The following is a 25669-nucleotide window of genomic DNA, read 5'->3' as shown; positions in this document are numbered from 1 at the left end:
GGTACTCCTACTTCGTAGCAGGAACTATGTTCCTCCCCCTCTCACTATAGCCCTACGTAAATAAACATGATGCTATTCCAGCCAAGTGGGACCGGACCTGTCCCAAAAGTGCTGTTCAGGGGCAGATTGCCAATTATAGACTTTATGGCGCATATAGTATCTCGGATTCTCGACAGGCAATAATTGTCTATTATTATTACTCCCGATGATACTCCGTGGTCCGAATTGATCTGATCTCAATGCTGTATCTTTGCATCTAGACTAGCTCATTTCCTGATTCTGCTCCTACGTATTACTCCATAGGGGGCCAACTGTTTCAGATCCTCGAGGCAGATTTAGCTTCACTCCAATCTCAACAAGTAGTGGACTAAGATTGGACTACTAACTGTAATTTATAGCTAATCAAAGCCTAAAATTAAGACAAAGAAAAATTAACGGGAAAAAAGCGACCACACTCACACAGAACAGGAAAAGTCCTGACTGTGACTCGATCTGGCTTCCCTGTTCTGGGCCAAGTTTGCTTTCTTTCTTTCTCTTTTTTCCCCTTCCTTTTCTTCTTTCACCTCAACCCTCTCTTTCTAACCCGAGGAGAAGCACAATGGAGTTGCATGAATTGCCCTGATATCGCACTGCGATCTTCTCTGTCACTCCTTACACCTGAATGCCCTTCCCTTGAATTGAAACTACCACCTGTCCTTCTACTCCAAACGTGAGCTCCCAAAACTTGGGTCGGCCGTCTCCGCTCCAAGCCTCCACCACGCGATCTCTCCCACTTTCCTATTCGGTTTTGTCTTCACTTCACTCAATCGCGTTCTGTACAATTGCTTTAACCACACTCGATCTGTATATAATCTGAAACCAGTGAGTTCGGTTTCAGGCTGCGATCATCACTGGACCCGTTGATACAAGCGTCCACTTGCAATGCCAGTCTTCGCTTCCACATCCATGCGCAACACTACCCCCACCACAGTTGAACTGTTCTCCAGATGAATCACGCGCGACCTTGAAGCTCCGTATCCTCAGATTAACGACTTCTCTATCGCATCATCATCACCGATCAGTTTGGGATCGTGTTTTGATGTCGGGTGAGAGCCAATTTCTCCGGAAGGATGAGCTTAGATCAGCAGCCCCCTCAGCCATCCGTCAGCGAGCGCAGAGGTCAACGACTAGCTCCTCTGCAAACGAACTTCAGCCGTCCGAAAGCTCACGGTTCAGTGCAATCCCCGACTCTATCTGCGGTTCCCGATGCAGCATCGACCCCGTCTGCAACCCCTCGATTGCAACGTCTGCGACCCACGGACTACCAAAATGAGAGCGAGGGAGAGAGGGTGCCGCTACAACAAACTCCAGTCAAGCGTCAGACATCTAAGTCGGGTTTGCGCGGACTTTTTGCCTGGGAGAAGCCCTCTCGTAAGTCCAACATTGACACGAAGCTCGCGGAAATCGACGAGGCGCACACTACTGTATCACAGACAGTAAACGTGTCGGACACGCCACTATCGCCAAGTGTTTGTGCCACTCCCAAAACCGCAATGTCGATGTCGACCTTGATTGCATCTCCGCCGGGCGGTGCGAGCCGGACGAAACTTGCATCGAAGTCCCGGGGGAAGCTTAGCGACAGTAGACCAGTCGCTGGTGATCATGGGTGGAAGCCCCCTCCGCTATTTCAGGCCTATCCACAGGCAATCAAGCACGAGTGTCTCTGGGCCCCGGCTATGTCTGCTGATTCCATTTTGCGCATCCAGGCGACCACAAAGAGCAACAACAGCTCCAACGATGTAGACCCTCAGGGTAATCAGCCGCCAAATGAGGAAGCTTCCGCGGAACGGAAAAAGAAGGAAGAGAAGGAGAAGAAACATATGCGAACGGTCTCCGACACCATTAGCAAGACCGAGTGGTCCCAAAAGATCTATGTGCTGGTCACATCCGGTTATATCTTGCAATACTCAGCAAGCGGGAAGCATGATCGACTACCGGAGAAGATGTTGCAGGTGGGCCCCCGATCAGTGGCTTTTGCCAGCGATGCGATTCCTGGTAAGCGTTACGTGCTTCAAATCTCTCAAAGTTCGGAAGAAGACGGCGCAGCAACAGTTGATGCCCCTCGGCCCTTGTTTTCCCGCCTGGGATTTCATCGATCCTATTCCCGGCGATGGACTCGCACTTTCCTTCTCGTATTCTGCAATGCCGATGAGATGAGCTCCTGGCTCCTGGCTGTCAGAGCTCAGATCGAAGCCCGTGGAGGCAAAAAATACATCTCGGAAAGCCTCTACGACGAGGGCATGGAGCATCAGCTGCGGCCGAAACCGAGTATCCGACAGATGGTACAAAGAGACCCCAACCGCTTCTCCAACATTTATCTACAACCTCATCAGTCGGCAGGTTCCGACGAAAAAGATCAAGCTCTCAGCGACCAATCCCGCCGCAGCTCCTATATATCTGTTCAACGCCGCTCGATCGTTTATCAGTCTGGCGCTGAGTCCCGTTCCAATTCGATGTCGACCACACAGACGGATGTAACACCGCCTGTCAACGGCTTCGGGCGGTTGTATTCTTCGGTCCCTCCGCCGAGTGGTCCTTTTACACTTCCTAATGGCGTGGCAGTCCCTGGAGTATACCAACCGAGCGTACCACCGAGCCCGACCACGGCAAGTCTGACCAAACGCCTATCTGCCTATCTGGCAGGGTCCCCGAGCACGGAGGGGCATGAACCTGGGTGGTCGCCGTCAACGGTGCCAGAGCCAATTTTGCGAAGCACTTCGCCTCCAGCGCCCAACTTCAGTGTTCCATCATTCAGCAAGAGGTTTGCTGCGAAGACCGCTCAAGCTCAACTTCTTCAAGATTCTCGTCTGGACTGTGACCGGAGTAATGGGCTCTGTCATCAGGATTCTGACGAGCAACTCGATGCTTTGTCTGCGTTTCCCTCCCCACCTCAGTCGCCAACCCGCAACATAAGTAGAATGGGCCTCAACGACATACATGAGGATACTTCTACCGTCCGCAACGCCTCCCCTAGACGACAGTTGCGGGTATCCAACTCCGAAGATTCGCTGGCAGATCCTCTGCAAAGAAATAATGACCACAGGATTCTACCCAACCCACGTTTACCGATAACGTACACCATGACAACGCACTTTCGCCCTCCGAGCATAGCCATTGACCCGTTAACCAAGCTTCCATCTGACCCGCAACCCACAGGAGCAACCACAAATTACGGAAATCAGCCCCGCCTTGAGCTCCAACGGGATAGAGTGTATCCCACAGACCACGGCGGTCGTCCTCCCAGCATGGCCCGGCGCAAGAGCATGCCGGGACTGTCTGTTGGACCCCCAGCGGCACCTCCCCCCAATTGCCCCTTGCCAAAAATCCCATCTCCAATCGATCCACATAGGCCTGTTCTGCTACCAAGTGCTTCCCTCACAGCTCGTTCCTCCCACTTGCCGCCTTCGAAGACGTTACGAGACCGCCAAAGAAGCTTTGCTAGCATCAATCCTCCCACGTCCCATACCAATCTTCCCGCTGCTCCAAGTATAGATACCCAGGTATCTTCCGGATTATAAGCGATACCACCTCACATCGATTTGCTCTACTCTCTCTCTCCTTCCCTCATTCTGCATCTCTAGGCGTCGGTAGATATTATAGAGACGCCTGTACATCTTCCCGGCCCCGAAAATATAGCTTTGCGCATTTTGGAAAAGTGCTTTATACTCCCCTCACTACTGGGGAGGTTCTGTCTTCACGCCTGGAGTTTCATTGCGTTTGCGATGCCTCAGCTACTTGCTTTTCGTATATATACCACTGATACCAGACACCTTTGTTACTTTGTCATTGCATTTACCCTGTCTTGACCTTTTCTACAGCTAGCAGTTGAAGATATCCGCGCTGCTCGTCGTTGCCATATTCAACTATTCCTTTTTATCTTCTGTTTCGTTATTCTCTATTCACATGCTTTTTATGTGGGTCTATGTTGGGTATTGATGCCTCGTACAATTATCTAGTGGAGATTAACTTCTTCCATGTTAAATCTTTCAACCTAGCGTGATTCGCACGGTGAAAATCTTCAGGTTTGATATCAGCACTGGGCACTGCATCCTCCTGATTAAGAATCATAGTACAAGAATTACAAAATTCTCTATGACCCACGAGGATTTTGATCAATTCAAACAAGTGAAACCTTACTCCAACCCGAAGGAACATATATCATTTGAGAAACATAGTCATACGTGGCTATTCATCCGATGAACCCGTAGGCCGAGGTCCAGAATAGAACCCAGAACAGCCAGAACGACCAAAATGGCAAAGCAAGCCGTTGATACGATACGATGCACCCCAAGATCATGCCCGAGTGCAACCCGTCTATGCCATTTACTCCTCAGTGGCTTCTTCCACCTTGGGCGCTAGATCGCGCTTCACGACGCCCGAGGAATCTGCGGCAGGTGTTGCTGTCGTAGTTGCGGAAGGGTTAGAATCATCTCCCTTGCCGGATGCAGTTTGTGGCTCTGCGGTCTCAGCGCCAGCGACGGCCTTCTTGGACTTTTTCTTCTTCTTCTTGCTCTGTGGTAGAAGTCAGTACGTCGATCGAAAGGGAAGATTGACGAAGAGAAAAGAAATACCTCTTGCCAACCCCACAAAGGCTTAAAGCTATCAATGAACCCGACGTCCTCGAAGAGATTAGGAAACAACCAGAGGCCAGGAGGCACGACGAAGACGGTCACGCAGAACAGAATCAGACGGAAGATGGACATGGCGAAGAAGAGACCCAGCAGACCCATCATCCCGACGCTGAGGTACCAGACGCCCTGGCGCAGCATGATAGGCCACAGCGGGAAGAGGACAACGGCAAAGATACCCGCCACGACGGCAGCGGCCATGGCCTTCTGTTTCCACTGGGGTCCCTCGTAGAGCCAGACGTAGTGCATCATGGGGTCTGTCTCCTGGTGCTGCTCGATCTTGACGGTCCAAAGGCCCTTGACGCGAGTCTTTGGTTTGGCATGGTTATGGCCGGCGTGCGGGTCGACTTTGGAGACGCGCAGGGCGAGAAGGGAGAGAGGGAGGAGTTTGAAGACGTTTTCGGCGGAGGCACGGTCGGTGACGGGGGGGAGGAGGGAGTTCTTTTTGGCGGCGGCTTTGGCGTAGGCGGGGGATTCGAGGGCGCGGATGGCGCGTTTGACTATGCTACTCGTCAGTACTGAGTCGGAGAGTTGGAGGAGTATGAGAGTAGATACCCTTGAACATGTCCTTTCTTTGTCCATCCAGGATACACGTGCGAGACTTGAGGTTCTGGGAGCGTAGGAACTGGGCGACCGCGATCGCTTTAGGGTCGGGTGGATTCGACGGATTGACGGGGACTTGCTGCATCTGTTGCTGGGGTGGAGAGGGCTGTCCAGGCTGTCCCTGTTGTTGCTGTTGTTGCTGCTGCTGCTGCTGGGGCCCCGCTTGTCCCTGCTGCTGCGCTGCTTGAGCCTGTTGCTGGGCCATCTGCTGCTGGTGCGCGGCCATAGCTCGCATCCTCAACTGCTGAACGTACTGTTCGGTCGTCATGCCATGCTTCGCGGCCTCTGCGTTCAGTTGTTCGCGCTGCTGTCTTGCGAATTCCTCGGGGGTCATTCCTCGTCTTGCTGCTTCCGCGGCGAACTGTTGCTGCATGGCAGCAATCTGCTGCGGGCTAGGCCCACCTGGAGCCGCCATGTTGAAAGGGAATTTAGATAATTTTGCGTCAATAAATCAATTAAGAGAGGAAAGACTGAAACATGAAGGCCAGGTAATGAGTATGAAGCTGGGAAGCGGAGTGTATCAAAGTGTTTTGGCTGAAAGGATGAAAGAAGCCGGAAAATCGCAGGGGAGTGATGAACAACACAAAGTGGCCAGATAGATGGTGTTGGCCCGCCCAAAGAGGAAAAGGGTCGATCGTCATTCACTAATCGCACCGCCCGCGTCTCCGCAGTTTGAGCCTCGACTAACCATTCTCCATCACTCGAATTGCTCGGTTCAATCGCGAATACAACCTGAAATGAGTAATATCGCCTAATTTGATCCGTGCTGCTCATTGTATGCAGCTCCATGGGCCTGAGTTATGATCCTGATGCTTCCCTTGTAAACTCTACATGGGTGGCTGCCCTACTCGTGCGTTGACTTCGCGAACTGACACTGCATGAAATATGACTGATGATGGTTTCACTAGAGTGAAAGAGATGTTTCCGGCCAGATTCCTATTAATTTCGTTACCGTACCGGCCGTCTCGCTGACTGCAGCATGCTTCGGTAAAAACATCTACGGTGACAATGCTGCTCAGAAGTGCATTTCGAACTTGCTCGCTATCGGCTACCGTCGTTTCCTGATTGATATATACTGGTCGGTGGAGCAGCGAAATTGGACCTTTTGCCCAGTCGCAAAACCGCAGAACGCTCAAGTTGTCACTGTCTCGACGACGCCTTCTCCCACAGCCACGGCCAGTGCAGTCACAGGCGCCGTCTCAGCAGTCGCCGATTCGTCAGGCTCGCTACTCTACGAACTCGGTCCCTATCTTTGCTCCGATAATCTCGACCTTTCTGGGCTACTTGATATTTTCGCAGATCATTTTCGACTCACCAATTCTCAGTGGAATGTATATACGACATCCATAACCCTAAACCTTCATGTGGCATCAAGTGCCGCATCTTTAGATCAGCCAGCTGCATCCGTGACCAACGAGCAGCTGCCGTTACCCTCAGAATACGTGAGCGCTTTGTTTGATGAGCGTCTTTCGACGTACATCTACAGGCCATCCGAGTTAGCCAAGGAGCGCAAAGACCTCAACGAATCATGGTATGCAGTTGACGATGGATACCAGCCTATCACGGAATACTTTACCCTTCACGAGGATGCGGATGGAAAGCAAAGTACGCCGGATGGCTGGCCCTCTTCAAAATATGTGCAACTTGCGCAACAGCGACGACTGTTTGTGGAATATGGCTCCGTGGACTCGCAGCTGGGGAGCTATGACTTGAGCGCAGACAACGACGTCATATTTCCTCCTCATTATTTGACGACTGCCGTCTCGATAGCTGCGACTGATAATGGTAGCTTGACGGCTGGCTGTCTGTACCAGCCGGGAGCTACCTCAGTGTCGCAAGTCAACTCGTCGTGGGCTCAATCGAGCAGCATACCCATCATAAACAGCTCAAACGAAACCAAGGCTCTAAGGGAAATATGCGATCTGGTCGTCAACCTCACCGTCTGCGGCTTATCTCCGGTGCTCAATAGCACTTTGTTCAACAAGACTGCCGATTCAGATGCAAAACCGTACCAAAACATCTCCACGTCGGCCTCGTGGTCCTGGGCTATTGGTGAACCGCGAGACCCTTCACCTCCCGGCATCGACGAGGACTCGCCGCACATCGAGCGATGCGCAGTAATGGATCTCTCGGTGGGGGGCCATTGGCGCTCCACTAACTGCAGCGAAGTGCGCCACGCCGCCTGTCGAGTGGGAAACCACCCCTTCACCTGGTCCCTGTCATCGCAAGCGTATACGTACTCAGATGCGTACCACCACGCTTGCCCGGAGAATACATCGTTCTCCATACCCCGGACGGGCCTTGAGAACACCTACCTATACCATTCCCTGCTCGATGGACCCAAGGACACCTTGGACCCTACAGCGACGGACCCCGCAAAGTACGAGGTCTGGCTTGATTTCAACTCGTTAGACGTTGCTTCCTGCTGGGTAACAGGGGGTCCTGATACTCCCTGCCCGTACGTGGCCGATCCACACCAGCTAGAACGGCGCACGGTGCTGGTCGCTGCCATCGCCGGAATCGTTATTTGCATCATCACTGCGCTCACGTTGTTTGTTAAATGTAACGCCAACCGGAGAAATTCGAGGAGAGGCAAAAGGGTTATTCAAGGGTGGGAGTACGAAGGTGTGCCTTCGTAGCTCGTCCATTCTCACATATACTTCGATATAAAACGCTCATATAAGTCTTTAATGGCTGTGAAACAATATTTATTGAATTTGAGGAAGCTACTAACTACCTAACACACCTTTATGCAGAAAAATGTATTATCAAACATGAAAGAAGATCCATCGCGTTAAACTCGTTACAATTCCATTCCATCATAAAAATGGCCATTCCCTCGTCAACAGATCTGATCATCCAAATATTGCCATGAATCCCGAGCTGCAAGTTTAGAGCCCAGCAAAGCGAGCCCATCCAGCAGCTCTAATCTGCTTCGGACTCTCGGCGACCACACCACCTCTACCTTCCTCGGCGATCTTTCCACTCACATCGCGTCGTCGTCCCACGCCCAAGTTGGCGATGTAATTACCATACGCCAAGGAGGAGCCTGATCCAAAGTCATGCCGACCGATGTCAGCCCCGGAGTTACTGACAACACGACCCTTGCGATCACCGTCTGCAAGGGCAGGATCGGTAGGGACAGGGGGGATCTCATTTTCGACGTCAAGATCATCGGCATCATGCTGCTTGAGCGAACCGTACGTGCTTAGTTTCTGGCTGTTGCGTTTGACGAGCTTGCTCCTCTTCCGGTCCAGATCGTGCGAGTCTGGATCGTTCTGACCGCTTACACTGCGCGCGACGGAGAGCCAGGGCTTATTGTTGAGTTCTCCGTAGAAGCGGCCTTTCTTCTCGGGGCTGTCTGGGGACAGAGGGGAAGCAGGAGGGTTAGGAGCTAGGTTCGGGATATCAGTGAGAGGCGCACGGGTCGGCGGTTGGGGTGCGTTGTTGATCTCGTCCTGGACCGGCTGTGGGGTGGGAGGGTTAAGGGCTAGTGGGTTGACCTGGAGGGAGGCGGAGAATTGTCGCTCGCGGTTGTTGTGGTCCAGGAAGATATTGATGTTGTGGTCGCCAATGTCTTGCTCGGCGTTGTCGTATAGTCGTGTCACGTGGGGGATATCATGAATTTCCTCGTCATTCGCATAGTGTTCGTGTAAAGCGAGTGACTCGTACTCGCCGCGAACGTCCTCCGAGATTGCCTCGTTAAGGTGCAGTTCGTAGCGCTGCGCGGAAGTAAGCCAGTCCTTGAAGCTGCTACCTGCAGAGATAAGGCTCTCTGCTTGACTGTAGGCAGACGACAGTTCTCGGCGGGCTAGGTTCTCATTTAAACCAACCTCTGCAGGTGAGGGCGATCGAGAAGGGTAGACAATCCAGTTGTCCGAGTCTGGGCTCACACACTGAGCTCTGTCAGGAAGATCAGGAGAGACTTGCTGGGTGTGGTCGTTGTGAGAATCTGCCAAGGGTGATTGCACCGACGCCTGCTGGTCATGCTGCGCCAGGAAGGAGTGTTGAAGGACGGGCGGAACGGGTGGGACAACCCTGTCACTGTACATCGATTGTTGTGATCGCCTCTTTTCGTTAATAACGGAAAACCGACTCGAGCCATCTTCTGAGGACTGGTTGCGGGTGTGCATGAATGGAACATGCCGAGCAGGGCCAATAAGGGGCTCTTCCATAGACGTGGCCGATGCAACAGTAGACTGGCTGAGATGCTTTTCGTTGATTTCCGACTTGTTTCGTTTATGAGGACGAGCAGTCAGATTGTCTTCGAGAGGATTGAGATCCGGAGGCAGTTGGGAGATCTGCCGGAATATTAAAGCCAACCAGACGGAAATGCACAGAGAGATTAAATGAAAGCTTCCGTTGACAATGCTAAGGATGAAAGTGGAATGAGCGATCTTGTCCGTGATACCCGCGTCCGCGCTCAGCAGAGTGCTCCAGTGGTGGGCATTGTTGGTGATCTGCTTGTACGCGATGTATGCGGAGAAGACATAGTATGGAACCAAGCCAAGGTCAAGCGTTGCCGCAAAGACCATGTAACTGGCCTGTGATCCAGCCGGTCTGCTGACAGGCGAGCGACATAGGTGGTAGATTCCATAGAGGGTATGAAGAACGGCAACGATAGGCTACACAAACATTAGTCTGGATTAGCGACACAACACATTTGTGGACTCACCCCGACTCGAACGATCCAAATGATCGTGACAGCAACATTTTTGATGACAATGGCGCAAAAGAGCGAGCCGAGAGCGCCGAGTAAAGCCAGCACACGCAGACCAAGCTGTACCTTTCGACCGTAGAACACTCTCCCCTTTGTGCTGGGGCTCATGGGGGTCCAGCGGGATGCTCCGTCAGGAAAGTTCGAATACTGTTCATCGAGTATTAATCAGCATGTGTGGCCCATCCAGAGCCGCTCAAGAACTAACTTACCGAGTCAGGGTGTCTGTTGAAGCTAACATAAGGTCCTTTCTGCTTAGGTTTTGGCTTCGGACGAGTCCAGCTCGCCTGCGTCACGGCCTTTGGATTGAATGGACGATCCGTCGGTCCATAGAAACTATGCGAGGAGGCAGGACCGTAAAGGAATGGAGGCAATGATCTCCCCATGGCCGCAGTGGATGATGCTTATCGGCGCATCCACGCGAGGAGTGGAATGTGGGCGTTGAATGACCCAGACAGAAAGGAATGTTGGGGGGTTTTCAACCAAAATGAGTATGCAAGGTACGATGGGGATGTGGTTCGAGAAGCACGCGCAGAACCATGGAACGGGAAGAATGCACGAGGAGAAGAGGAGACTGTCATCAAGATATTAGTCTACCTTAGATGATAATCATCATCAGAGATCGGGCCCCATTCAAGGCAGCTCCCAATCGGGTGGAGCATCAACACTGGCGATAGTCGGCGCGGCAACCAACTGATAAGGATCACGTGCGCGCCTCAGAACGAAATGGAGTCATAGCTAGCCGACTAGGTAGTTTTCCATTGTCTATTTTAAGAATCCTACTTTCTAATGGATATCCCCATTGAATAACAATGAATCTCAAACGCGCTCCTTATTTTTGCGCCCAATGCAGCGCAAAAATTAGTTACACGTCGCTATACCGCCCACATGTTCAGCGACTGGCGCAATTGACAGTCCAGCGCCGTCACCAGAGCCAGACGATACTGGCCGATCGTCCGTTTCGCGTTGCCATTGTAGGGTCTGGCCCAGCTGGATTTTATGCAGCCTATAGACTGCTGTCTAAAGTTGAAGATGCCGTGGTGGATATGTATGAGAAATTGCCGGTCCCCTTTGGCCTGGCACGGTACGGAGTTGCGCCGGACCACCCGGAAGTCAAGGTACGCTTAATGCGTTTAAGCAAGCCTGTGGAAACCATGTTGATTCCAGTTTGTCAATAGAACTGCGAGGAAAAGTTTACCGAAGTTGCAGCGTCTCCGAGGTTCAACTTTATCGGCAACCTCGAGCTGGGCACAAGTCTCCCGCTCCAAGCGCTGAAACCACATTACGACGCAATTCTATTCGCATACGGGGCGCCGAAAGATAAGAAGCTGGGTATACCTGGTGAGGATGCACTTCGGAACGTGTACTCGGCGCGCGAGTTTGTGGGGTGGTACAATGGCCTCCCGGAGCACCGTGATCTGGCACCAGATCTTACAGCCGGTGAGGATGCTGTGATTGTTGGCCAGGGAAACGTTGCCTTAGATGTCGCAAGGATACTGTTGTCAGATATCGATACTCTACGAAGGACAGATATCGCAGAGTACGCGGTGGAGGAGTTGGTCAGAAGCAAGATCAAGCGTGTTCGGGTTGTAGGCCGTCGGGGCCCGTTGCAAGTACGTTTGACAAGTTCCTCTGCGGTACGCAAAGCTAATTTGCCCCTAGGCCGCTTTTACAATCAAAGAGGTCCGAGAGCTTCTCCAGCTGCCTTCTGTGTCATTTGATCCAATTCCTCGAGACCTCTTTCCACCGGAAGACGTTATATCTACGCTTCCTCGAGCACAAAAAAGATTAATGCAGCTGCTGGCAAAGGGGTCGACCAATGACCCCAATACTGCAACCAAATCATGGTCCTTAGATTTCCTTCTTTCGCCGGAATGCCTGAACTGGTCGCCTGTCCATCCTTACCGCCTCTCGTCCGTCAGGTTCTCCCGCAATGAACTGGATCCGAGCAATCCTCACACACCTAGTGCCAAGATTACACCAAAGTACCTCTCAAGCGGAAAGCGGGCGCAAGTCGACATACCCGCCAACACTTTCTTCCGCAGTGTCGGCTACAAATCCCTTCCTCTACCAGGCTTGGAGGATCTAGGCATCCAGTTCGACTCTGATCGCGGTGTGCTCCCCAACGACGGCTTCGGTAGAGTTACCGTCCCGACCACTGCAGGAGGTAATGAGCGACTACCCGACGGTTCGCTGATCACCCATCTGCCTGGGCTCTACTGTGCGGGTTGGGTCAAGCGTGGCCCAACTGGTGTCATCGCCACAACCATGACCGATGCATTCACCACCGCTGACACTCTAGCTGCAGACAAGGCGAGTCAAGCAGACAAAGGATCATTATTGAATGGGCCCACCAATAGCACCGGTCTTGGCTGGGACGGTGTACGGCCCGAAGCGGAGAAGCGCGGGCTACGGCCAACAACCTGGCAGGACTGGGAACGCATCGACAAGGCAGAGCGGGAGCGGGGCCAGCAAAAGGGGAAAGTTCGAGATAAGTTTGGGCGAGTGGAAGAGATGTTGGAGGTTATATCTTGATGACTAATGCCCTAGAATGTACATATATATAGACTGTATGAAATCTTCACTCTGATGACATTAAAGGATTGTATATAAACATAAATCAACAAGTCTAAGGATTGAAAGAGGCCTTGAAAGCCCAAGTCATTATGCACATGCACTGGTGGAAAACCACTTGATCTGTCCCGTGTCTTCCCTGCAGGCAAAGATCCATCTATACACCAGAGGCACAGTGGGATGGATCGGCCTCCTCATACGTTGCCTGCACCCTACCCAACTCCACCGCCATTCCGTTCGTCAACTGGTTCATCGCACTCGTTGCAATGTTGAAACCGCCAGGTGCGGCATCGATCGCCGTAACGTAGATTGTGTTTTGGTTATATTGCAGCTTGTAGCATTTTCCGCAGTTAGGGCTGTTCCAGCCCGGGATTGTAGGGGCGCCACCGATGCGAGCGAAGCCGGGGACGCTGCCGAAGGTAGGCCACTTGGTCACGAGGCCATTGACGCCGTTGGAGCAGGAGACGTCGTTCATCGAGCTGCCGCCATTGTCGTAGCGCGGGTCGTAGGAGACGGAGACGGGAATCGCAGCTCTGGCTTCGGTCTCTGGGGTCGGGACCGCGAGAGCGGAGGAGAGAAAGAGGGAGAGGAGAGAGATGGATGTAGTGAGCTTCATCTTGAGAGGACGAGTGGCTTTGTGAAAGGAAGTGCCTTGATAGAGAAGATTGAGATTGAGTGGTTGGATGCTTTGGTGTTGCTATCTTCCTGGCTGTGGTATCTAGGGTCGTGAAGCTTTATATACTTCTCTTTCCCAGTCTGTCCTGCTCCTCTTGTCTATTATTAGCAATGACATATCGAATACTGGCGACCAGATCAGGCGTCTTGCCATGCCGAAGAGGAGAGACACTGGAAGAATCCATCACAACCCATGGGTAGGCCTAAGTCTCGATCCTCAGAAACCGGAGCAATCGCATACCGACATGAGTGAGACACCCCCTCAGCTGGCCGTGGAAAGTTACTAGGCAACTGAGATCGACATGGTGCAGGAATCGTTGCCATGACACGACAGTGGTCCTACAGATGATAGTGGAGTGCCAAATGCGGGGATCCAAGACTCTGCAACTGACACCCGTTCGAGTGACGTTCGGTCATCTGATGAGGTTGAGTCCACCCCGCGATGAGACATACAGCTTCACCCTCTTCCAGCAACTTCCACCCGCCTCGGGTGACACCGTCGATCTTTTGAGACATTCTTGTGATACACAACTGCGGGAGAGTGCACTGAGTTGATGATACCGCTCCGTTGAATGAATGGAGGTCCCGATAAACGAGATGCCTTAGACCGAGCATTATCGCCAAGCAATAATAACCATGCCTATTCTGGCTTGCTTGTACGCCTACGAACTGACCACTTGGTAAGGCCTCCTGTCCGTCAGACGCCACATTGATCGATAGGATCCAAAGTTCGAACCTTGATCGAAGGGAATCCGGTTAAGGCTGAGCACTCCACACCGTTTGCCAGGTGTCAGACCATAAGCATTCGATGAGGCTAAGTGACAAAACAGGAAATCGTCTCACGTGTGGTACCTTATGGTATGCTTGTTCCTAAAAATACAATCTGACGGTCTCACCCAAGCTGCCACCGGATGCAAGGATAGCCCTTGGCATTGAGAGCATCAGCAATTCCGCACTGAAGAATTACCTCAAGACCTCAATCATGTCTGGACCACGCATGAGGCAATGAGAAGCTGTGGTCCATCCATCGGTAATATCCGGTCGCTAGCTGCCGAACGAGAGGGACCACCGAGAAGCCATTCCAAAATAAACATATTCTCATAAGCGAGATTGTTATGGCTATTGTGTGAGTGCATCAAATATATGACAGATATTTGACAGGTTACCTGGACTAAGTCGATATAAATAGATAGTTTGACTACTCTTATTATTGCGGAAAACGGTATCTACCGACCGGATCAATGGATATCCATTTCTAGAGGTTTCTCTGGACCGAGGTCATCAATTATCATTCGAAAATCTCTTTCACAAGTAAACTCTAAACAAAAATGTCTTTTGCGTGCTCGACGCTAGCACCAGCCTCCAAGCCGCCGCAACTGAGCCAGTGCGCCGCTGTTCGCGAGGCTTTCTTGATCCAGATTCTAGATGTGATCGATGGATCAACGGGAAATCCCCGCGACGCTGGCCTTGAATGCGGCCATTTGTCGGTATCCAGTCAAATCATGAAATTAAAGCTGTTTCCTCATGGTAAACATGCAGTTCTCCTGGTTCAAATTAAGGGGAGGGGATCGGCGTACGGACAGGTTTAAGCTTTCGACGGAGCCTTGACCGGACCCTACCGTCTACTATCCTGAACGTTCGATTCCACGGAAACACATCAAATCCTAACCCACAAGCTTTGGAGCTTTGGGGCTTTGGGGCTTCGGAGAAAGTTCCATTTCGGCACTGGTGCAGTTATGCGTAGTCGATCTTCCACAGACTACAGCTCGACTTCGGAGGGCGATGCATTCTAAGAATGATATGCGTAATAGCGCGATGGAGATTCGTTAGTTGTCCTAAATTACCTATCGGTACCTCCATCGCATTATCCCGATAGAGTAAGTGGAACCGTTGGCCTGTCGTCTGCCTCTGGTCATGATTCTTTTTCGCAAGTGCAACTTCGTTTGGTTGTCCTAGCCTTGCCAGTTCAATTGGCTGGTGGGTGTCTCCAAGGACAGCTTCTAAAAGCGCGCTTGCTGATGTCGGAAGGAGCTTTTTCTTTCATTGGCCTCTGCAGCGCCAAAATTGGCTGAGGCACAGCTTCTTTGAAAGGAGTGGCAATCTAATACTCCACATTGCCTGCTAGTAGTGTGGTCTCGTCGAACCTTGAGTCCGGGACACTTTATGATCTCGAAAGGCAGATCTTGAACGTCCCTGTATTCTTCTCAGGGACCATTGAACAAGAGTTGAGAGATCATCTCTGCGTTCAATAGTAATGCAGATCGATATGATCTTCCTGACTGGTGGTTCCAATTCTAAACCCGATTCGATTGGAAAACGTGCATATGTATTACCTAGGCACCATCTCTCCCATTTTGACTTTTGCTCGTGATCAACCGCGGAGATTTTGATGTCACTACTGGCAGTCTAACACCCTACAGAGCCACGGACTATTTGCTGATCAATAAGACTACCACTGCGTTGGATCCAGCCCATGGTAAAGCGGAACTTCGCCTCGAGATCTGCTCCCATGCTCGCCAGGAAAGTCATCATTCTCGCAGCCACGCAGGTCCTTTACGCTCAAATTTGCCCTAGATGCAGGTCAATGTGTGCTTTGACCCCCAGCCTGACTCCACGTGTTTTGCGCCCAGACAGCCGGCAAAAATTGGCATGGCTTAGTTCCTACATATCGGATAGCACTATCTATCTAATATCTACTGTATCTGGAATGTCGTCGGATCGAGACCGCTGTTTGGTGGATCGCCTGTGGAGACCACAGAGCCATATTGCCACTCTTGCGGATCTCGTATTGTCCTGTCTCCTAGACCGCTGGGGAACTATCCCCTGCCATGTGGCCCTCAACAGGTGCTTTCGACGATAGCCTAGGCTAGATTCATCCCTAAAACATCACTTCTCGCTTGTCTAGCGAATTGGACAGTTACAGAACGAAACCTCGAGACCATGGTTCTCCCAAGACCTTGACCCATTGTCTAACTAGCTGGGCATAAGCCAAGGTAATAAAAGCTTTCGCCTTGACATGGTCGAAAATTCCATATTAGAGCCAGGAGTACCTGTCATGCTAGGAATTAGGCACCTACTCGCCGAACTCCATCAGTCTGGCATCCTTCTCACCGACCGCATCACCAACCAGCCTTGAACGGGTGATGATAAACGAGGATGACTAGCTTGGTTCGAACGCTGCTACTGTTGCGAAGCGAAAATGGCGACAAACCGTACCTCACTGCTCGTTCTCAGGAAGTTCACCCGCCGACGTTCGCCGACGAGCCTCTGACAGGGAGCCTTCGGGCGGGCTTCATTGCAATTGGAGCAGTCGCTCTCTGCTCATGGATCGCTACATTCTCGCTCATTTCCTTCCTAACGTACCGATTCATTTTCTGGCAGCGTTACTACAAGCGTCCTCTTGCGCACAATCAATATGTCCTGCTCATCTATAACCTCCTCCTCGTCGACATTCAACAAGCAACGGCGTTCTTGCTCTGCCTGCATTGGGTCGCCCGTGGCGGTGTAAATTATCCCAGCGCGGCATGCGTTCTCCAAGGGTGGTGGATTCAGACCGCAGATCCAGGAAGTGGTTTATTCGTGTTGGCCATTGCGATACATACTTGTGCAGTTGTGCTACGTGGGCGGCAATTACCGTTTACGACGTTTGTCTGGTGTGTCGTTGGGCTCTGGGCTTTCATCATTCTGCTCGGATTGATTGCCGTCGGATTGTATGGCTCGAAGACCTTTGTGATTTCGGAAGCCGGCTGGGTGAGTTGTTCACGGACTACCTTGACGAGGAATGAAGACTGGACGTACTGACTCTCAACAGTGCTGGCTCAGCCCGCAAGCCCAAGATGAGCGGCTCTGGGGACACTATCTATGGATTTTCCTTTCCGAATTTGGCACGATCATTCTGTACGGCATCATGTTTTTTTATCTCCGGCGTCAGATGAAACAAGCAGCGGCCCTTCGACAAAACCACCAGGAAAGTCTTAACCGATTGAACCGAGTCGTCGTGTACATGGTTATTTATCCTCTGGTATACGTTCTTCTCTCCCTTCCTCTGGCTGCGGGGCGAATGTCGACGGCCAGGCATGTCGTTCCCAGCAAGGAATACTTTGCCGCCGCCGGTGCCCTCATGGCTCTGTCCGGACTTGTGGATGTCATTGTGTACACCTTGACCCGCCGGCATCTGCTGCTGGACACCGAGGTCAGCACGTCGGATCGTTACTACGCGCACACCGGCTCGAATCTGTACAACACGCACGTCAGCACCACCGTCGCCGGTCCTGAGAGCAAGAAGTCTCGGGTCAAGTCTCGCCTCCGCCGTGGCTTGCAAAGTATCAACGATACGGTGCTCGATGACCGAGGCGATTCAACAGAAGATATTGTGCCGAAAGGCCCGAAAGGCGACATGGAGCTGAGCAATATGGCCCACGGAGTATACCAGGAAACGACCATTGAGATCACGCACGAAGCCGCAGAGCCAGAGGAAACTTTACGGAAGCCAAATCGGTTCAGCAGATAATTGTCTTACACTCTTATATTTCAAAACACTTCTTTCCTTTTTTTCCTTTGTTAGATACTATGTAATTTACGGAAATCTTGGATGATGATGTATGTTTGACTTAGCCTCAACAAACCCTTAATTACACATTCATGCCTCAGCGAATCTTCCCCCCTGCTTCGAGGCTCGAATGAGACAACAACATCGATCGCACATGGTTTTCCATTAATCAAGCAGAAGAAAACTACCAACGAACAAAGCCAAAACCAGCAATCCGAACCCATCGGCCACCGACCGAAACACTCCTTGAGAGACCGCCAACCTGAACAAGTCAACTGGGGCAAACTATCATGAAACCTCGTATAACGACTGGCCACAATCAATGGTTGGCCCTTCCGTTATGAAGATCTACAATGCAGTTCCACTTGATGGAAGTTTGTTGGACCCACCGCTGAACGCCTGCATGTGCTGCGTACAGCAACAAGCCTGTTGAGCTAAGTCACTCGGGGGAAAACATTACAAATTTCAGAGATTTAGTTTTGAAGTTGTCTATGGAGTCCGGTCAAACCCCTCTGTAATGGGGGTATTCCTTATTTGAGTACCGAGGGTGTTCCATGTTCCGCGCTCTGTGTTACTTTGTACATGACTCGAAGATCCGATCGCTGATCGGGGTGCTGACTCAGGTGATTATACAAAACCCTAAGGATATCGGTTGTGCCACTAGAGTTTCCCATCGGTATTTTATACTTGTCGAACCCCGCTGCCAACGCTGACGCCAGTTGGTATCGTAGCCGATCAATCCTTAACGAAAAAGACAGAATTATCATACTCTCGTTGCTGCACGTTGTTGCTTCAACCGTAGCATCTGCCCGCATCTGCCATAAGGTCACTGGTAGCGCCGTCCCTTCTCTACTGTCGAAAAACCCTTGACACAGATACTTTATTATGTTCCGACTTGTGACAGTAGCTTTAAACGTGCTTCCTGACATTAACTGAGTAGAACTTCACCGAAAGACCGTCCAGCAACCCATCCGAGACCTTTGCAAATTACTGGTTAGAGTATTTGCATGAGAATCGCGACAACCAGCCCATCAGTTGCAAGAATGTCTACCACGATAATGGGAACTATGTCTGGAGCATTTATCCGACCAAGCAGGTCATACTCGCCAATATTGCTGAACCGTTTTGTAGATTTGACCTGGACTAGGGCGCAGAGTACAGGTTTACATTTGTACATGTTGCGCGAGAGACAACAGTTCGTTTCTCTCATATGAAGGCTAGATTTGAAACCCAATGCGGCGAAATTGATGGCATACATACTCGCAAGATAACGAAGAGAAAATGTAATCGTAGTGGAAAAGACGTAGTTGACTGGAAACATCATTATGGACAGAATAATATAAAAACAAGTAGAATATCCCATTTTCGGGGACCTCTTCAGTATTGCCTCTCTCTTGCTCAGGATCCTCGGGACTGAATTTTGGAAGAAGACTGCCCTCTTTCCTTTCCAGAAAACCACAACCTGTAGCATCTCCTGCCCCTCGTTACTATGCGGGATATGCCACACAATTGGCTGGGACGCCGTGCACTCCTTCTTCTGCTTTCTATAATCTGCCCAGGTAGCTGTGAACTGGAGCCTGAGGCTGCGGTGCGATCATCGAGCCGGCTGAGGAGGGGCTGGAAGGCGGCAGAAGGATGGACAGAGTTTGAAGGGCTTCCAGGGATGGCGGCTTTACGACACAATCAATCAGTGATTGCTCATCTTTTGGAATTGTAGGCATGGACGACTCACCCTGACCTGAGCCCCCTACCCGTGGTGGGAGGATATATTCTTCATTGATTGTGTGTCCATTGAAAACACATCACTCCGGATGGAGGGCGACGTTTGGCCGCTGTAAATTCACTGGGGCTACTCAATAATCGGACTGCTCAATTTCGAAGGTCAATCACTTACATGGCCAAACGGGGCGGCGAGAAGGGGGATGGCACTGCTGCTTATTGTTAGCCACAATTTGCTCTGCGATATTCAAGATTCAATCTCGAAAGACTTACCTGCGGGGTGGCAGCGGCGGCCACTGCCCTCCAGAGTGCATAGTCAAGTCGACTGCGCAGCAGTTCATTCCGAAACTTCACCTGGGTCGTCTTCCAGAATGGGGTCGTATAGCCCCATGACACTTAATTTGCTTCTATGATCCGACCGTCTTCCTTCGTGAGTCCCAGCACCAACCCAGGAAGTATGTCGAGGCGTGCGCGGACTTGCGCCTCGGCTTTCGTGGAGCCATCATAGGCGAGTTCTAGGTACTCAAGGGCTCTGTCTGTTTTGTGAATGAGTAAACAGCCTGTTTCTAAGCAAAGAGAGCGTTCACAGAGGAAGGTAAGGAATTCAGAAAACTCTTCGCGGTATGGGAACTCGGTGGTCTCGTCGTAGGCCTCCAAGTTCCATTTATCGCCTGCTTTGTTGTTCATCGTTAGACACTCACATGCTCTGCAATATACAAGATTCCATCTGGAACGACATACCTACTGGGTGGCCGCTAACCACCATCATTCTTCTTCTAAAGTGTATTCAAGCGTCCTAGCTGGGCTGCGGGGTCTGGAGGCGGCGGGCTATTCTTGGTTAGTCAACAGGTCCTCCCCAATGTGCTCTTCACAAGATGAAGCTTACCTGGTCAGATGCAAGAAGTACCACTGCCGAACATTGGGGCCGTGGTGGTTGCAACAAACTGCCTCTATATTCGCACGAGGGCGTTAATCAAGCTCTGCGAGGCAATGCAAGGCCTGGCCACCACCACGACCCCGACGGAAACCTCCACGCTGGCCCAGCAGCTGCTGAAACGACATCTGCATCTATAGCATCAGGTGTTAGTGAAAGAGCGTTTCCACGTGTATAAGGTAGGGTAATGTACATACCGTCGAGCCGCCTCCAAATCACCAGCTCCGCCGCCTTTCCCTGGACACACAGCCAGTCCATGTGCCCCCGCTCCTCGCAGACCCAACGAGTGTAGTGTTTCTATAATAACTCATGTTAGCCTAGTTGCAGTGCTTTGAAAGCCACTTGATTGAGAAAGAAAGATATCTAGAAGCTCTAGTACTTACGCGGGCCGCATTGCTGCTGTTGGTGTTGTTTCTGTTCCTGTTGCTGTTAATGATTTGGAGAACGAAACGTCGTCGAAGGTATCGCCAACTAGGGAAGGATCGAAATATCTGAGAGTTCCTACTTTATGGACTTTTCTCCAAAGCAAGAGAAGCAAATGGCCGATTACCAGGCCACTGCCTGATACCACAGCGATGACTGAAGCCATGGTCATCATGGAAGTGTTTCATTGTATAGAGTAAAATCCCTACAGACACGGTACCTTCCGTAAAAAGGGGAGCAAATGTTTCTCCAGAGCGAAGAGGGCTGTCAGGCAAAGATTTGAAATCGGGTCTCTTAAACGGATGAATAGCAAGTGGAAAAATGTAGAATAGAAAGGAGAGCTAGAAGGGGGAAGATCAGTCTTTTATACTAAGGGATGCCAGGACTTACAGGACTCATTCTATATTCTCTATTCACCCGTAAAGAACCAGTTAGTGAATATGAGCTATAGATTAGATGGGAGGGCTGAGTTATACCTCCAAGAGGAGTGAATATATGAGAGTTATATATATATTAAAATATATTCGCTTTCTAAGTGTCTTAAAAGATGAAAATACATTCTCTTTCCTATTCTCTCTGCTTACTTAGCTACTAGTGGGTATTCTTTACTTGAGTTATCACTATATCTACAATGCTTGCCATGTTCAAAATAATGCCTAGAGCACGCTTAGGTCACACTGCTATCATGTGAAAAGCTGTCTCCTTTCCAAATTCACATTTTCATTTTTTTTTTTTTTTGGTAATCAGAGCTGATTTATAGATGGAGTATACTCTTGCTTCTTATGATATGTAGCATGGCGTCAGAATTAAGGTTATGATCAAGGTAATGGCGAAAGAATATAGTTGCTTTACTATTAGGACGTCAATTAGAAACTATAGGAGGGAATCCCAAGATGCAGGTCCAGTCTGCTTAACTTCCAACAACAAGAAGTGGACCGAGCTTGTACGGAGAGAAGGTCAAGGGAAAAGGCAGGTGGCATCACGAAGCTTCAGGGAGAGACCGTAAGTGAGAGTCCTCTCTCTATTAGCAACTTTATCTTGACATCCCACCTTCGAGATCATACAGTTCTATTCAATGGTAATATCAAGCAAGTCTCCATGCTTCCGCTTCCCCCACTCTTCGAATCCTCGACGAAGCGACTCAGTCAACACAGGATCATACCGCATCCCATCCTCCGGGAAGGCCATTCGCTTGGTCCTCCACGTCAGCCAGTTCTCCGCTTTGACACCCTCAGGCGCCCGGAGAAGCCCTATCGCCACGTCCACTATCTCCTCCCGTCCATCGCAGTCATAGAAGACTCTCGCGCCGCAAGTCCCGCAGAACGTCCTCCGCACTCCCTTGCTAGAGACATAGCCCCTGGACGAACCAAGGAGTAGATCATCCGGAATCGCCGGCGTGATGAGTTTCTTCGGGATAAACGTCCATGCTATCACATGAGCCCCGTCTGTGAGTCGGCATGTGTCGCAGGCATCCAGACAGGCGATCCATTTTGTTTTATCGACGGGGGATACCCATTTACGTCTCATCTCTGGGTCGTCGAGGATTTCCTGTGTTGGGCGGGAGATATGGAATGATACACCTCCGCAGTCGCATTGCGCCAATAGTTTTCCGTCAATCTCTTGCGGATGATCGATTGTGTCGTCTGGCGGATTCCACACTGTCATCTCCTTCTCCCCGATTCGTGGTAACCACTCCGCTAACCCGCCATCCAGCGTAGGCTCGGTATATATGTGTTTTTTGATATCCCAGATCCCCGTATCATCACGGTTGGCGTCGAAGATGGCCGTTGAGATCACCCAGTCACCACTTTCCATCATTTCACCGCCAATTTCACAACCACATGTGCTGCAGAAGTATCTCTTTGCTGGCGACCCGGGCCGAATATAGGGAGTTATATTTGCCATGCTCGATGGTGCTATGAAATCTGGTCTTACGCCGGTTGGAAGCTGGGAATGGAAGACACAGAGGGTTCCACGTTGGTGACGGCAGACGTTGCAGTGGCAGAGGTGGACTGACAGGGGGAGGGATGTTACAGGGATGCTGATATTGAAGTGCACTAATTTGCAGTGGCATTGCGCTGTTAGAATCTTTGTTGCGGTTGACATTTTGGCTAAGAGACTTGCGATGGGAGTGGTTTGGAGAATGAGGGGTTGGACAATGACGGGAAGACTTATATGTCTATTATCAGGTGACCTCGTATTTCAAGGGACATCGCTTGCTACCGGGAATAGATCAAACTGGGTTATTTGTCCGCATATAAGCGGTGTCTGGTAGATATCCGGTGTTGTTATCATTGAGTCGGTCGCTCCGTTTGAAGTATCTAGGGTACGGCACCAAGCCCCGAACGGTGCCCGACAATGGGAGTCATTCCAAGTATCCCTGTCAATATCACGTTTCGATTTGATTATAGAACAATTGAGAACATCGACCTCGAATCAATTCAAAGATGCTCGCTAAAGGTTTATTAACTGATGGAGTCAAAGTTCATGGAGGGGTCGTCCCACACCAGATCGTCAAACCAGTTAAGAAAGTCTTGACTTGTCATTGCGTCAGGAAGCGGCTGGACCATCGCATGGTGGCTGTGGCTTTCAGGACGAGGATGAGATAAGCTCGGCGCGTCCTGATTTGGCTGCTGCTTTTCCAGTGGAATTGCCATCTGAGATGGAGGTCCCCCCTTGTTCAATGTATCATCCAAAAGAGCACCAATGACTTTGCTAATCTGAACACAGACGAGAAAGTCAGGCCGATCGGGAAAGCATTTGCACTCGAACCATGCCAGTAATACACTCAAATCGCGGATGATATTGGCGCAAGGAATAGAGGTTTGTAATGGGAGTCCGCGAAGAGTGCTTTGATGAAGTTCGGTGGCAAGGGTCCCAGCACCTGGAAGGCCGTAAAAAAGGAACTAGCACTGGGGTTAGCTTGCAGTCAGGATGCAAGGACGGGAGCGCACCATCCATGTAAACCGCTCGCGTAATTCAGGATAGCAATGTTGCTGCTGGACGAACTCAAGTACGCCCGAAAGCAGCTTCGCTGATGTTGCCAGGAGGCAAGTCTTAGTCATTTGACCATCTTGAGTGAGCATTCGTTCGATCAAGAAACCACTGTAAAGATAGTCTAGATGAACAATCAAAAGTGCCACGCATAATTGCGGGTTCGACGTTTCCCAGACGCTTTCGTTGTAGCGGTATTGCGGTGGGACCATTGACCACGCTTCCTGATACTCTCCGTACAAAGTCCTACATATTGATTAGCGAGGCATGGTAAATAGCGAGTATGACATACGAGAGTTTTTCCGAGGAAGTCTTCGTCCTGTTCCCCAATGACAGGTGTAGGATCTTGTCACGAAGGTGAGCTTGTTGGTACCGAAGTCGAATCAAACTGGCTGGCCGGATGGGCTTATCTTTTCCATTAGGACACTTCCACCCATCCCGGTCAAGGTCTTGCAAAGCCGCATCGAGTCGCCTGCTCTCAAACAAGACCTCTTCATCGTCTAGATCGGACGGGGTTGGCAAATCACAAAAATGGCTATCTATCCGCGGAGCCCTACCAAGGAAAGTAGAAAGACTTTTGTCCATAGTAACGGCCGACGCAAAAATTCTCTTGCGGGTCTCCAGGATGAAGAAAGGAACATCAGGTGGCGAGGATATGAGCCGATGGAAACCCATGACGAATAATTCGGCCGTAAATTCGTTGGCTCGGTGGTATAGAATATTACCTGCAACAGCTGGTGAGCATCTTCAAGTCTGGAAGGCGAGGGAGAGAGGACCATACTTGCGTCTCCAAAAAGAATCGATGCTAAAATAAAGTTCATATACCGCGACCAAACGGTAAGATCATTCACCTGATTGTATTCCTCACAGATTCCGACGCAGACCTTGCTGGCAGTGTACATTTCTGCAGCAAGGTTCTGCTGGCTATAGAAAACGGCGACTCCCGCGAGAGCAAATATGAGGCCAACAAACTCCAGTCGAAGATTTTCAGCATTGAAATATCCAAGGAAGTCAGGAACTGTTGTATGAGTCGAGAGGGATGGAAATCTCTTGTGTAGATTTCGTCTGGCATTTTCAAGATGATGATCCAAAATCGCTTCTGCATTCTGACTCGCACTCAACTCGCGAAGAAGCGCGGAGATCGGGTCGACTATCAAAGGCCGCGGGATGACGGTAAAACGACCGCTATCATAATATTGAGTAATGAGTTGGTCTACACGTTCCGGAGACGTCAACAATTTTCTGAATTTCTGCTTCACGAAATCGAACGGCCAAGGGTCCTTGTCCCGAGGATGTGCTGGTTTGCGAGAGATGACAGGCGAGAATCTCGGACATATAGAAAGAATGCTAGAAGAGCCGACATATCCTGACGGACTCAAGTCAGGACTTGTACCCTCTTCCTCGAGACTCTGTCGTTGCCCTCCTACAGGTATTCCACTTCTCCGTTGTTTTTCAGGCGATGCGCTCCTCGAAGATCGGCCAGCGTCCTTTTCAACGTGGTAGTACCGATACTTCGTTTTCGGGCGAGTCATCGGAGCTGGATGATAGAAGCACTGTAGAGCATGAGTTCGACCTCCAAAATCATGGCGTTATTTACCTGTTCTGGAATGCCACGAGCCCTGCATCGTCCACAGACCGGTGCATGGTCGCAGCGGATTTTGGAGATCCGACAGGGCTCACACGACGTGGGTTTCCCATTCCGTCGATACATCGAATCGGGTTTAGATATAAGTACTTAGAAAGTAAGTAAAATCAATTGCTTTTTTGATGGACGAGGTGAAGAAGAATCAGAGTGCTCTAGTATATTGGATCGC

At 50.7% G+C, this 25669-nt stretch overlaps 10 protein-coding genes across 10 annotated transcripts; 4 read left to right on the top strand and 6 right to left on the bottom strand.

Moving 5' to 3' along the window:
- Positions 1 to 1109: 1109 nt before the first annotated feature.
- ALT_3837 (peptidase family M20/M25/M40 protein) lies at positions 1110 to 3557 on the top strand (the record flags this gene model as incomplete). The annotated part of the gene is made up of 1 exon (XM_033560473.2): positions 1110 to 3557. The coding sequence occupies one exon, from the start codon at positions 1110 to 1112 to the stop codon at positions 3555 to 3557; it is 2448 nt and encodes an 815-aa protein (XP_033416364.2).
- Positions 3558 to 4362: 805 nt separating this feature from the next.
- ALT_3836 (Sec62 family protein translocation protein) lies at positions 4363 to 5685 on the bottom strand (the record flags this gene model as incomplete). The annotated part of the gene is made up of 3 exons (XM_033560474.2): positions 4363 to 4551; positions 4611 to 5167; positions 5223 to 5685. 3 exons carry the CDS (start codon positions 5683 to 5685, stop codon positions 4363 to 4365), a joined length of 1209 nt encoding a protein of 402 aa, XP_033416365.1.
- Positions 5686 to 6057: 372 nt separating this feature from the next.
- ALT_3835 (Lectin C-type domain protein) lies at positions 6058 to 7909 on the top strand (the record flags this gene model as incomplete). Its single annotated transcript, XM_033560475.2, has 2 exons — positions 6058 to 6120; positions 6179 to 7909. The coding sequence occupies 2 exons, from the start codon at positions 6058 to 6060 to the stop codon at positions 7907 to 7909; spliced, it is 1794 nt and encodes a 597-aa protein (XP_033416366.2).
- A 252-nt stretch (positions 7910 to 8161) lies between these two features.
- On the bottom strand, positions 8162 to 10373 carry ALT_3834 (uncharacterized protein; the record flags this gene model as incomplete). The annotated part of the gene is made up of 3 exons (XM_033560476.2): positions 8162 to 9895; positions 9946 to 10137; positions 10200 to 10373. 3 exons carry the CDS (start codon positions 10371 to 10373, stop codon positions 8162 to 8164), a joined length of 2100 nt encoding a protein of 699 aa, XP_033416367.2.
- Positions 10374 to 10799: 426 nt separating this feature from the next.
- On the top strand, positions 10800 to 12522 carry ALT_3833 (NADPH-adrenodoxin reductase; the record flags this gene model as incomplete). Its single annotated transcript, XM_033560477.2, has 3 exons — positions 10800 to 11105; positions 11166 to 11600; positions 11650 to 12522. The coding sequence occupies 3 exons, from the start codon at positions 10800 to 10802 to the stop codon at positions 12520 to 12522; spliced, it is 1614 nt and encodes a 537-aa protein (XP_033416368.2).
- A 196-nt stretch (positions 12523 to 12718) lies between these two features.
- aspf13 (allergenic cerato-platanin Asp F13) lies at positions 12719 to 13177 on the bottom strand (the record flags this gene model as incomplete). The annotated part of the gene is made up of 1 exon (XM_033560478.2): positions 12719 to 13177. The coding sequence occupies one exon, from the start codon at positions 13175 to 13177 to the stop codon at positions 12719 to 12721; it is 459 nt and encodes a 152-aa protein (XP_033416369.1).
- A 3215-nt stretch (positions 13178 to 16392) lies between these two features.
- Positions 16393 to 17746, top strand: gprD (the record flags this gene model as incomplete). The annotated part of the gene is made up of 2 exons (XM_033560479.2): positions 16393 to 16986; positions 17048 to 17746. 2 exons carry the CDS (start codon positions 16393 to 16395, stop codon positions 17744 to 17746), a joined length of 1293 nt encoding a protein of 430 aa, XP_033416370.2.
- Positions 17747 to 19329: 1583 nt separating this feature from the next.
- Positions 19330 to 20191, bottom strand: ALT_3830 (uncharacterized protein; the record flags this gene model as incomplete). The annotated part of the gene is made up of 4 exons (XM_089599644.1): positions 19330 to 19455; positions 19680 to 19716; positions 19778 to 19829; positions 19924 to 20191. 4 exons carry the CDS (start codon positions 20189 to 20191, stop codon positions 19330 to 19332), a joined length of 483 nt encoding a protein of 160 aa, XP_089455982.1.
- A 1738-nt stretch (positions 20192 to 21929) lies between these two features.
- ALT_3829 (GFA family protein) lies at positions 21930 to 22967 on the bottom strand (the record flags this gene model as incomplete). The annotated part of the gene is made up of 1 exon (XM_033560482.2): positions 21930 to 22967. One exon carries the CDS (start codon positions 22965 to 22967, stop codon positions 21930 to 21932), a length of 1038 nt encoding a protein of 345 aa, XP_033416373.2.
- Positions 22968 to 23326: 359 nt separating this feature from the next.
- Positions 23327 to 25387, bottom strand: ALT_3828 (fungal specific transcription factor domain-containing protein; the record flags this gene model as incomplete). Its single annotated transcript, XM_033560483.2, has 5 exons — positions 23327 to 23767; positions 23816 to 24101; positions 24148 to 24355; positions 24413 to 24580; positions 24637 to 25387. 5 exons carry the CDS (start codon positions 25385 to 25387, stop codon positions 23327 to 23329), a joined length of 1854 nt encoding a protein of 617 aa, XP_033416374.2.
- Between the last annotated feature and the right edge of the window lie 282 nt (positions 25388 to 25669).

Source organism: Aspergillus lentulus, assembly GCF_001445615.1.
Source record: "Aspergillus lentulus DNA, contig: Alt08, strain: IFM 54703, whole genome shotgun sequence".
Lineage (NCBI taxonomy): Eukaryota > Fungi > Ascomycota > Eurotiomycetes > Eurotiales > Aspergillaceae > Aspergillus > Aspergillus lentulus.
The sequence above is the reverse complement of the archived record's forward strand: the minus strand, read 5'-3'. Positions and strand labels throughout refer to the sequence as shown.